This window comes from Lonchura striata, chromosome 11 (assembly GCF_046129695.1).
Source record: "Lonchura striata isolate bLonStr1 chromosome 11, bLonStr1.mat, whole genome shotgun sequence".
NCBI lineage: Eukaryota > Metazoa > Chordata > Aves > Passeriformes > Estrildidae > Lonchura > Lonchura striata.
Window position 1 is genome coordinate 21962546 of NC_134613.1, and position 10427 is coordinate 21972972.

A 10427-nucleotide genomic window follows, 5' to 3' on the forward strand; every position below is an offset into this window, starting at 1 on the left:
TTAATATGGCATTTTGACCAACCACTTTGGAAAGTATTTTAATAAAGAGGATTCTGAAAAGAAGAAAAATGTCTCAGCTTCAGTGTTGCTGTTTTCCTGATGGGATGTGAGGGTGCTTTCCCTGGCTGACTGCAGGCCAAGCTTCCCACTTACTTCCCTGGCTCAGTTCCCACCTGTTTGCAGCACCTGGGGAAGGAGATGAAGCTGGCACTGGAGGGAAGGCTGGAAGCAGCCAGAGCAGTGGGGGAACACCAGCCAGGCAGGAGTTGAGCCCAGGGCCCCTCCTGCAGGTGCAACTCTGCTGCTTTCTTGTTTCACCCTTTTGTTTCTCCGGGCTAAACTGCATTTTTAAAATTGCACCTCTGTGAATTGAGACATTCTGATATCCTCCTTAAGGCCTAAATGGGATGATTCCAGCTGCCACTATATGGCCTCCTCAGACATCACTGTGTACAGGGACGTGACAGTCCCATCCTTCCACTGGACCGTCACATCCCCTGGTCTCTGGTCCTGGGGCCCTGGCTGCTGCTGTAGTGGCTCAACCTGGCTGTATTCCTGCACAGGCATCAGGGCTTGCTTGGCATCGAGGTCAGTCTCCTGTGTGGTTTGTGCTGCTTCTCCATTCACAAGGATCTTCCTTTTCCTGCAGGGAAGGCACAAGGACACACAAAGTGGAGCAGCAAGCCCAGCCCACATCTGAGGGCACCCAGCCTGGTGAGGGTCACAGCCATCAATTTACACGGTGTTCCTGGAACACGCCAGCTGCTTGTGGGCAAACGCCGCCAGGTGAGCTGTGTAAGGTAAGTGCTCTGGAGTGTTTGAGCACACACAGATGTGGGATTCGCACTCGGAGAGCACCCAGCTCCTGACGCCAGGAGCAGCACGCAGCCAGCCATCACTAGAGGGAGAGCGAGGCAGGCTCGCAGCGTTAGCTCTTCTCGTCTGAAGACGGCAGCTCTGACACAGTGCTAAGTTTTCGTGCCTTAGCAAACAGCGAGTTTCTTCTCATCTGCGGGGTTGTGCAGCAACCAGGGAACTGTGTGGGGATATGGATAGGCTGGGAGTCCTACTCCAGAGCCCCTGTACTTAGGGGAGAGCATCTCACACCACCGTTATCATCACTTCCCTCCCAGCAGCCCTGTTGGGCTGGGCAGAGCTCTGCAGACCTTTATTTGATCCAGGGCCCAGAGAAGGGGCTTGTTCCAAGTGACACAAAGTGAGCAGGCATCAGGTAAGCTTTTATAACAAAAAATGGTTCAAAGGGAGTTTGTCTTTGCTCTTCTCTCCATTACTCAGGGCTTCTCCTGCCCTGCCAAACCCCTCTGTCTGTTTGCCTGGGAGGCTATCAGGGCACCACCACACACCAAAAGATTCTCAAATTTTCCTGTCTCACCTGTTTCGCACAATGTTAATGGTCAGAAGAACAAGACCCAAAATCATGGTCGCAAGGGAAAGCGCAAGAACGGAATAATTCCATGTTGAGGCTGAGGGAAAGCAGAGAGACAGTGTTAGCAGGCACCACAGTGTGACCCACAGAGCCTGGCCAGGGGTTTTCTGAGGACATCCAAGATGCTCTGTCCTCAATTTTTGTAGCTTTGAAGTTGATCCTCATGACGCTGACTTGCTGCTATGTCAATCTGCTCCCTCCACCCTGCCAAAATCACAAGAGACCTTTGCTCTCTTGGCAGGCTCTGCCTGGAAAGAGGCTGAACCCCAGAGACACTATCTCAGCAAAGCCTCCTGACTGTCTTCACCTATGGCCTGCTTATTCCAGAGGCAAGACTGAGGGTTTGTGTGTCTGGGGTAAATCACCTCCTCAGGCAGTGCCCTCAGGCATCTCAGTTAGGCAAGAAAGTTAACAGCCTGTGCCTCAGCCCAGGAGCACCAATGGGACTTACGGTCTTCTCTGCGGAAGAACCAGAGCAGCTCCTCCAGCTGTTCCTGTTCCAAGCCCAGTGGAAGGGTAACGTTGCCTGTTGCGTGCTCATCCACGTGTGTGCTGGCCATGGTGGTTGGGAGGTACTTGTGCTCTGCCTCAGCTGTGGTGGAAAGATGCAGCCCTTCAGACTGAAAGTGACCTTTCCCTTCACTCCCAGGATTGCCCAGCACATCTCTCCAAGCAGGCAGAACTCAGCACTGAGCCTGATCTCATGCAGTGGGAAGTGGAAAGTGTTTTTGGCTGCAGACCCCATTATGGTGAGGCAGCAGGGCTGCAAAGACTTCAGAATGCTGGTAGGGCCTTTCCACATTCCTCATCTCCCATCAAGGAGAGGCAGCTTCGTGTGCCACAATTCACCAAAGAGTTGCCTTGCCAAGACCAGTCCTGGAAATCTGACTCTGGACCACAGTCCTCCAGCAATAAATTCCTATTCATCAGACTGGCTTGTATACACAACTTGACTCTAGCATTTTTTAATCAAAAAAGCTTCAGTGTCTTCAAAGAAACCAACATATAAATGTGGTCAACCCCAGGCACAGAACATACACACAGAATGCAGATGGGAATGACACCCAGTTCTGGAACTGGGGTGCAATTTTTTACTTGGCTCAGTCAGGCTGCTGCTGGTGTATACTGAGGAAAATAGCCCCATAGAAAGAAAGAAACTGTATTTCCAGGAAGTTAAGGTCTTTACACATATGACCTACTTTACCCACACCATTATCCTTTAAGCTAAGACTCTACCTTGCAGCAGGAAAAATGGGATTATCCAGAAGAACTTCATATTTGTATATGCGGGTGGGATGGATCACACCTTCACAGTATTTCTTCAGCGTGGAGATGCCTGCAAAATACAGAAAAACTAAGGAGTTGAGAGAGAACCTGATTCCCCTCCCTACTCAGCTCTTTTCAGAGAGGAGATCTCATGTACTCCAGCATCTGTTTCCTCCTGAGAACATGAGTCTGACCTGCCAGGACAGGGTGCAGGAATCCCTGGACCACCGAGGTGATAGCAGAGGGGGTCTGGCACAGCGTCTGCTGCCCAGGTTGGACCCCTTGCGAGGTGAACCTGTACAGGTGTGAGCTCAGCTGCTGTGAGCCAGCCCCTCCCCAGCTAACAAAGCTTCCCTGCTTGTTCCCCTGCCATAATCTCCAGAGAACATATACTTTGCATGTGACAACCTATTGCCAACCCATGGATGGCAGAATATGGGTGTGGAGATGAGGAAGTGGAAGGCTGAGCTCCAGGAGGAGGCAAGGCTGGCTTGTCATTGAGGCTGTGGTGTCTCCCATCCCTCCGGGAAACACAAAGTCCTCCTTGACCTTTAGTCCCTCATTTATTAGTGGCATCAATCCAACTTTTATGGCTGCTTGTCCAAATTAGTTCTTCGGAGTCCTTGGAAGGGACCTGCCCTGACCAGGGGTTCCTGGCTGTCCTGGTGAGACATTGAGGTGGCTCTCCCCAGCCCACTGCTCGCTGGCCATCACCCTCTGGCAGGTCAGTGACACCACAACACACATGCACCCCTCAGACATTCTGGCCCCACAGGCCATTAATTATTATATGAAGACTTTTACGTCAGTCTGATACTCCCAGCTTTTACCTGCCTTTGCTGTGTGGCCTGGTGCTGTCTGAAACTTGCCCCCAAGCATGTTCCACTGTGCCAGGCGTGTCAACAGCACAGTTGCTGACTCCTCTGGGAAGCATTTGTCCTGTCGGTTATAGACCTAATGATTGCTACTATTTCCCCCCCCATTCTCAATGTCTTCACAATTCAAAGTTCACATTTTATAGCTAACCAGGCATTCAGGCTTACTCCCTGCTGCCAGAAAACCACTTCCTAGCAATTCTTTGAGGAGGGGACTCTCAACTATGCAGTCCACTCTGTATTTCAGAAAATATGGGTAAAGCTGCTCCCTGTAGTTAGGTGTGCCAATTACCCTTCCATCCAGGTAACCTTGAGCTTATTTACATGGATCACCCCTCACAAAGGAGGAAATAAAGTCTTGGTGCCAATGAAAATAAGTTACAAGTCAGCTGCACCCTAATAAGAAGTGGCACTTGAATGTGTTAAATCTTGCTGTGCAAGGCTTCTGAGTAATCATTTGCTCAAAGAGGAATATTTGACAAGCATGTTGCTGATTTTCCCCTAAGGTGTTTCATAAGCTATGGGCTACCTCCTGGTGTCTGTGCACAGCAGGGATGCTAGAAAGCTGGTGGAAGTACTTTGCTACTTCATCAAGTAGTGACCAGCAGCCAAATCTCCCCAGACATGGGAGGCCAGAACTTTGTGGGTAAAACACAGCAGCAGAATGGATACTTCTTGTGCATTAACAGGACATTTAAGTAAAAGAGTTTACAACTTCTGTTATTTTAGAGATCTTTTATATCTAAGTCACATTAACAAATTTAGTTTAATTCAGAAAGCTACAAAGCAAAGTATTCTCAGGTCAGTGTGTCTACTCCAGCAGACACTGAGCAGAATTCTGCCTAAATCACCAGTTTCCCCAGTAAGAAAACAGTGACTCCTAGAGTTGGGCTGGACATGCTCTGAGGAGTTTGGATCTTCCAACCTGGAAGAGATTGTTAAAGGCATCTCCTCCAGCCTCTGCCACCCAGCTGCTCTGTCCTGCTGCCCACATCCCAGTGTGGGCAAGCCCTGCTCCACGAGACCAGCTGGGACAGCGTGGGAGATGTTCTTCCCCACTGCTCCCCTGCCTGCACATCTCAGCAGTGGCTCTGGTGGCTGATGGACAAGGATGAGCCCTTAGATCCAGGTTTCTGCAACTCCAAGCGTGCACTTTGGTCTCCTCTCCCACTGAAGGCACCCAAGACCCTTTCTGAGGTTGCTTCCCAGCTTGGATGCAACAGGGAAAGCTCAAATGAGAGAGAGCTCATGCATTTTATGCTCATATGGAAAGAGGCAGAAAGAACAAAGAGGCCAGTGCCTCTCAAGAAACATTTTACCTGTGTTATTTTGAGTTTATATTGACTCCTGAACATCTTTGTTATTTCTTTCTTCTTGCAAATGGGATTTTTAACATCAAAAGCTGCAAAATCTGTACAGTATTATGTATTTCAGGAACAAAGAGTCACACAACAATGCTATTTCAAATCCTCCTGTGGATCTGTGGACTTTGCTAGCATTCAATGAAATCTCAAGATATTACAGGAAAATGTCAAGGGACTGCTTTTTGCTCTATGCATTGATCTCACCACTTTAATGGTAAAAACCTTTCTCATAATGGAAGCCCTTCAAGTTCTGAGACATATCACATGCAGAAGGCAGAGCTGAGGGATTGGTGCTCTAAAGATTGGCATAATCCAGCATGGGGGCTGTGCCATGTGGGAACATAGGAACACACACGTCCACAGCTGCACGTGGACTCTTTGCAGCCAGGGCACAGCACGTGGTGCTGTGAATCCACCCTGTGCTTGGTTTTTGTCAGCTCTGATATTCACAGTTCCTTGCCAAGACACATTCTGCAAATGAGAAGTCTTTAGATACGTATTATACTGGTCTAAGTAAAGATGGGGGGAAATCTTTTGGAAAGACATCAAGTACAGCTTCTGCTGTGATGATAATGTCCTTCTGGGCTCTATATTCAAAACTCACTACACAATATGGGACAATGCATTTAGAATATCTCAGTCTTTTTAAATTAGTCTCCTCCTGTCATCAGACTCTCTTTCTGGTGGTTGTCCTTATCTTAGCAGATTGCATGAAAATGGGTCAGTTATTTCAAATACAGTAGTAAAGTGGGATGTCCTGTCTTTGGGATTCATAGAGGACATATATACAGTATCACACCACAGACATGCAAATGGATGGTATGGTTTATAAAGGTACATTAAGGTCTGAACTCCATTAAGGAACACAAGGAATTGTTTAATATTTAAAATATTTAGGCAAGAAGGTAGTCTGTGCTATTTTTTAACCTCTGTAAAGTAAAAAAAGCTAAAGAACAAATCTAAGTTATATTACACATTTTCCTTTGACTCCTTTAATATGCAGGAGTTACCTCAGTCTGCTTCTTACTCACTATTCAGACAGTCTTTCCTTAAAAAGTTTGCCTTCACTTAAAATTTCCAAGGATTCAAGCTTTCTAACTGGAATAAATAAATAAGCCTTTCTTTACAGATAGCTATAAATTAACCCAGCAGCCAGTGCAGCAGGAACGCCCGTTAATCTCTGCTTAACTCACCAGAAACGTGGAGTTCCCAGCAGGGAGGAAGCTACATTTCTTCTTCAAGGCCTGTCATCTGAAGACATCTCCTCCAAGCACCGTGGTAATACAAGGTTCCCTGTGCTCCTGCTCTGGGTATGCTACAAGCTGTGATTCACTCTGCTCCTGAGTCATGTGTGAAGGCCAGTTCAACAGGTGAGGTACACTCCAGCCCCTGAAAAAACACACCTCTTTAGTGGGACCATTTACAGCACGAGGTGAATGACCTTTTGCCAAAGAATGAGCTGTAGCAACTTCCAGTTTATTTGCTCAAGTTATTGGCATAATCAGTATTAAAAGAGCACGCTGAGTAGAATGACACTCAGTAATAAGTTACCCTTCAGTTAAAATAAATGATAATGTTCACTCTGCTTGGCTCAGTCCACATTGCATACAGGAAGCATGTCCTGATAAAGCAGATAGTATCCTTTTTATTTTTTTTTTTTTTTTAATGAATGGCCATTCTAAGGCTGTCAGAGCATCTTACCAGAGCAAACTACTTTGAATGCAAAGCTTGAAGCACCAGTCAGAGATTCTGCCATCCTAGTTTCACAGGTACTGGTAATGCCTGGCCAAGTCAATAGTCTGCTAAGAGGCTCTGCAGACTGATGTGCTACTTTTTGTGACAGCTACATTGGGAAAGGAGGATTCCTCCCCCTGAACTACCTGATTCATGGTGGAGCTGCACACTGCAAAGCAAGAGAGACGCATCTCACCGATGGGCTTGGGACACACAGCTAACTCTGGTTAGCTCCAGCTGAACTACAGATGGTAGGTAGTATCCATATGTTTGTCCTGTTCTTGGAGGCTTTCAGCTTGAAATAAAGTGCTCAAGGCCATGTTTGACAGGGCTTGGAGCAATCTGGTCTAGTGCAAGGTGTCCCTGCCCATGGCAAGGGTATTGGAATGAGATGATCTTTATGGTCCCTTCCAACCCAACCCATTCTATGATTGTATGATCTTTGGCATTGAAGCTTTGTTCCATTGTGATTAATTCTCTGAATCCCATCTCACATCCAGAGTTTCCCTGGGCAGCCCCTGTGAAATATCACCCAGCAGACGTGTGCTCCCCAAACAGAGATATTTCACTACTGAGCCTCAGCCTGGCAGTGATCAGATGAGAGCTCAGAAATGCATCCCCCAGGAAACAAGAGCTGACCCCTGCTGCTGGAGGCATGTCCAGGCAGGACATCCCACCACATGGTAAATTGTGCTGTGTTTCCTTCTCAATTCCAGCTGGATCTTTTTAGGCGTGCCACCATGGTGGGGAACACTTTTCTAGCATCTTTGGGAACTTTTTGTTGCCAGGGAAAGGGTGAACAGGGATAGGGCAGTAAGTGGTCTCACAATTAAACCCTCTGGCCTTGGGTAAGCACAAAGAAGACACTGGCCCCTGCAGAACAATCTATGAGTAGGGGGCTGGAGACACTGGCAATGATGAAGAGGTGACTGTAACATAGGGATGGTGACTGCAAAACCCCAGAAAGTTCCTTTTCATCCCAATTTTCTACATGGCTTGATGTATATATCTATGATCAGGATACAGGTAGGTGGCTGAGATATGTTTAGGACTCAGCATGATGTTCACAGAAATAAAACCAGTTCTCCACTGGTTAAAGTTGGCTCTTGTGCCCAGTAATCCTCTTTCCCAGAGAACCACAGATGTGCTCAGGAGTGCTCCTCTCCAGCAAGGGTGTATTTGGTTCTGTGTCTCTCCTGACAACACTGGCACTGGTTAATGGGAGATATCTTTTTACTTCTTGGAGACACTTGCAGCGTCTTTGGCCAGGAAGCAGAATGGAGATAAGATCTGATTTGTGTTGTTTCCTTCTCGGATTTGTCTTCACTACTCTTGGGAAGAATTTGTCTGACCTTGGTGTTTTAATTTTGCTTATCTTTTTTGATCCCTTCAGTGTCTTTGACCTGAAATGCCTGGTTACAGAATAACTAAACATTCAGGGTTGGAGTTTTTTTTCTTTCCATGTAGAAAAGCAGACTTCAAATGCAGCAGGAAAGCCAATTTTTTTTTTTTTTTATTTTTGTGAAACAATCAGTTAGTTGCTTTCATTCTGAAAAAATTTATATCAAAATAAATCTTCAGTTAAAAATCAGGAACACTGCGTTGAAGGCATAATAATAAATAACAGCCATAATGTGTTTGAAATGTGCTGTCATAGCAGAGCTAAGGATGAATTACGTGGGAGCAAGTGTACTGGAGGGAATTTAAGTCCACTTCAAAAACTCACTGCAAATTAAACTTTAATCACTTTGTGCATATGTCTGGCAAAAGCTCAGTATGGAGTTACAGCATTTCCAGGAGCCTTAACTACAGCCAGAAGTGAGAATACATCTCTGGGCTTAAGTCCTGGAGGAACAGCAGGTGAAACTCAACACTCAGTGACATGTTCAGTGCCTGGATCTGATACCTGGAAATTAACACTGAGCAGCAGCTGGATTCTGGGTTCAAACCCACAACTTTTGGGCAATCCAGATATACACGTACGTCCCTGGGCTTTCTGAAGTGTCAGTGATGAATCCAGGGCTTCACCCAAGACCTCAGAGAACTGGTATTTGTGGTCACCACGCAGGACATCTCCTTCCAGCCTTTCTTCCGGCAATCACCCTCACTGCCTCTGTAAACCATGAGTATTTTTCAGCATCTGAGATAGTATGAGGTCAAATTTTTCACCATAAGAGATAAGGCTTGAAATTACACTCTGTGCTGAACAGTGCTCCTCGCGTTTGGGGCCTGACAGCCATGAGTGCCTGTAATCACTTAGTTATTGTGCAATGACAAATTGTTCCCTGTTTATTGTAAGTCAGACTGTTCACCTTCCCTTCTTTCCAAGCCACTTTCCAACATGAACCACGCTGGGAGCTTTAATCTCTTCTCAAGCACAAGCCATTCCTTCATCCTTGCTAGCCTCTTGTTTATATTTTATTTTTACTATCACCTTTCATTTATGCACTAAGATGAGGTAACCAGAGTTGAAGTGTACTGCCTGTGACTAAAACAAGTATTTTTATGGGACTCCCCAGTTAGTAGGGAATTGTAAAGGTTTTTGAGCATTTGATTTTTGCATACTGATTAGGAAATTACCTCAGTATTTGGTAGCATATTCTCCTTTTCTCAGGGTGCAGGAATGTAAGACCCCAGTTAGGATGGCCTGACTTTTTTTTTTTTTTTTTTACCAGTAACAGCAATTTTTCATTTTTTTCTCCTTATTACCACCACAGGAAACAATGGCTGAAAGAAGAAAACCCTAATGCTGGGAAAACAGACATGAAAAAGGGAAGGAATACATACAGCATTGCTTAGTGCGATACAAAATTTCACTTTTTTTAATTGATCCTTCATATATCCAACATAAAATTCTGCCATCCATTTTCCAAGTAATTTACATATTTCCACTGGCATATAGGACATCTAGAAATTCTCATACCCCATGCTGCAGAAATTCCTAGTGTCAAAGATTGTAGGATAGACTGTGATTTAGATGTGCAGGGAATTGATGTATGTGATGTACATTAAAAGCTACACAAATAAACCATCTTCCCATGGAGAGAAAAAATGTACTTAGCAGAATGATAAAATATTTTCATACTTACGTTATGGGAGTAGACAGTTCTTTAAGTGGTGATTCGGACCCCATAGTTTATAAGAAAACATTCTTTGAGTTACTGTCACTGTTAAAATGAAGCTGTCCATGGAGTCGGAAACTGAACTCTGTTTTTCAAATGCTGTCAGAGCCAGATCAGTGGCTGTGGGGTCAACACCCCTTTCAGTCCCTGACGTTTTTCTGCATTATCTTTGCACTGAGGCAGCGCGGACAATTCCTGGTCAGAGTTAAGGGGCCACGGGTGACACCACTCAGGAGCATCGACACTGTGGGGCTGGAGCCATCGGCAGCACAGACCCTGAGGGCCGCCCTGATGGCTCCCACCACCCCGCACCAAGATCATGGAATTGTAAGGGCTGGAAGGGACCTCTGGAGACCACCCAGTCCAAGCCCCTACCAAGGCAGGGTCATGCGGAGCATGGACACAGCGGGCCGTGTCCAGATGGGTTTGGAACATTTCCAGAGAGGGACACTCCGCACCCTCTCTGGGCAGCTGTCCCAGTGCTCTGCCACCCTCAACACAAGTATCTTCCTCAGGCTGAGATGGAACTTCTTGTGTTTTTATTTATGGACACTGCTCCTCATCCTGTTGCTGAGCACCACCCAAAAGACCCTTGCACTAGCATTTTAGCACACTAGGA

At 46.2% G+C, this 10427-nt stretch overlaps 1 protein-coding gene across 3 annotated transcripts; it reads right to left on the reverse strand.

The window, feature by feature from the left end:
* Positions 1 to 25: 25 nt before the first annotated feature.
* SLC51B (SLC51 subunit beta) lies at positions 26 to 9905 on the reverse strand. 3 transcript variants are annotated; one of them, XM_021552656.2, is made up of 6 exons: positions 9776 to 9905; positions 6146 to 6341; positions 2684 to 2783; positions 1899 to 2039; positions 1394 to 1484; positions 26 to 643 (listed from the first exon to the last, which is right to left on the reverse strand). In XM_021552656.2, the coding sequence occupies exons 3-6, from the start codon at positions 2721 to 2723 to the stop codon at positions 424 to 426; spliced, it is 492 nt and encodes a 163-aa protein (XP_021408331.2). In that variant the 5' UTR covers positions 2724 to 2783; positions 6146 to 6341; positions 9776 to 9905; the 3' UTR covers positions 26 to 423. The 3 variants fall into 3 exon arrangements, with proteins under 3 accessions (XP_021408331.2, XP_077642064.1, XP_077642065.1); XM_077785938.1 differs by lacking the exon at positions 9776 to 9905 and having other exon boundaries at positions 6146 to 6428; XM_077785939.1 differs by lacking the exons at positions 6146 to 6341; positions 9776 to 9905 and adding an exon at positions 3544 to 4073.
* Positions 9906 to 10427: the final 522 nt, after the last annotated feature.

Coding starts and splice junctions, on each gene's coding strand:
- SLC51B (XM_021552656.2), bottom strand. CDS start 2,723: ATGAAGTTCTTCTGGATAATCCCATTTTTCCTGCTGCAAG. Junction 2,040..2,683: donor CCCATTTTTCCTGCTGCAAG/GTAGAGTCTTAG, acceptor TTTCCACCACAG/CTGAGGCAGAGCACAAGTAC. Junction 1,485..1,898: donor GTTCTTCCGCAGAGAAGACC/GTAAGTCCCATT, acceptor GCTTTCCCTCAG/CCTCAACATGGAATTATTCC.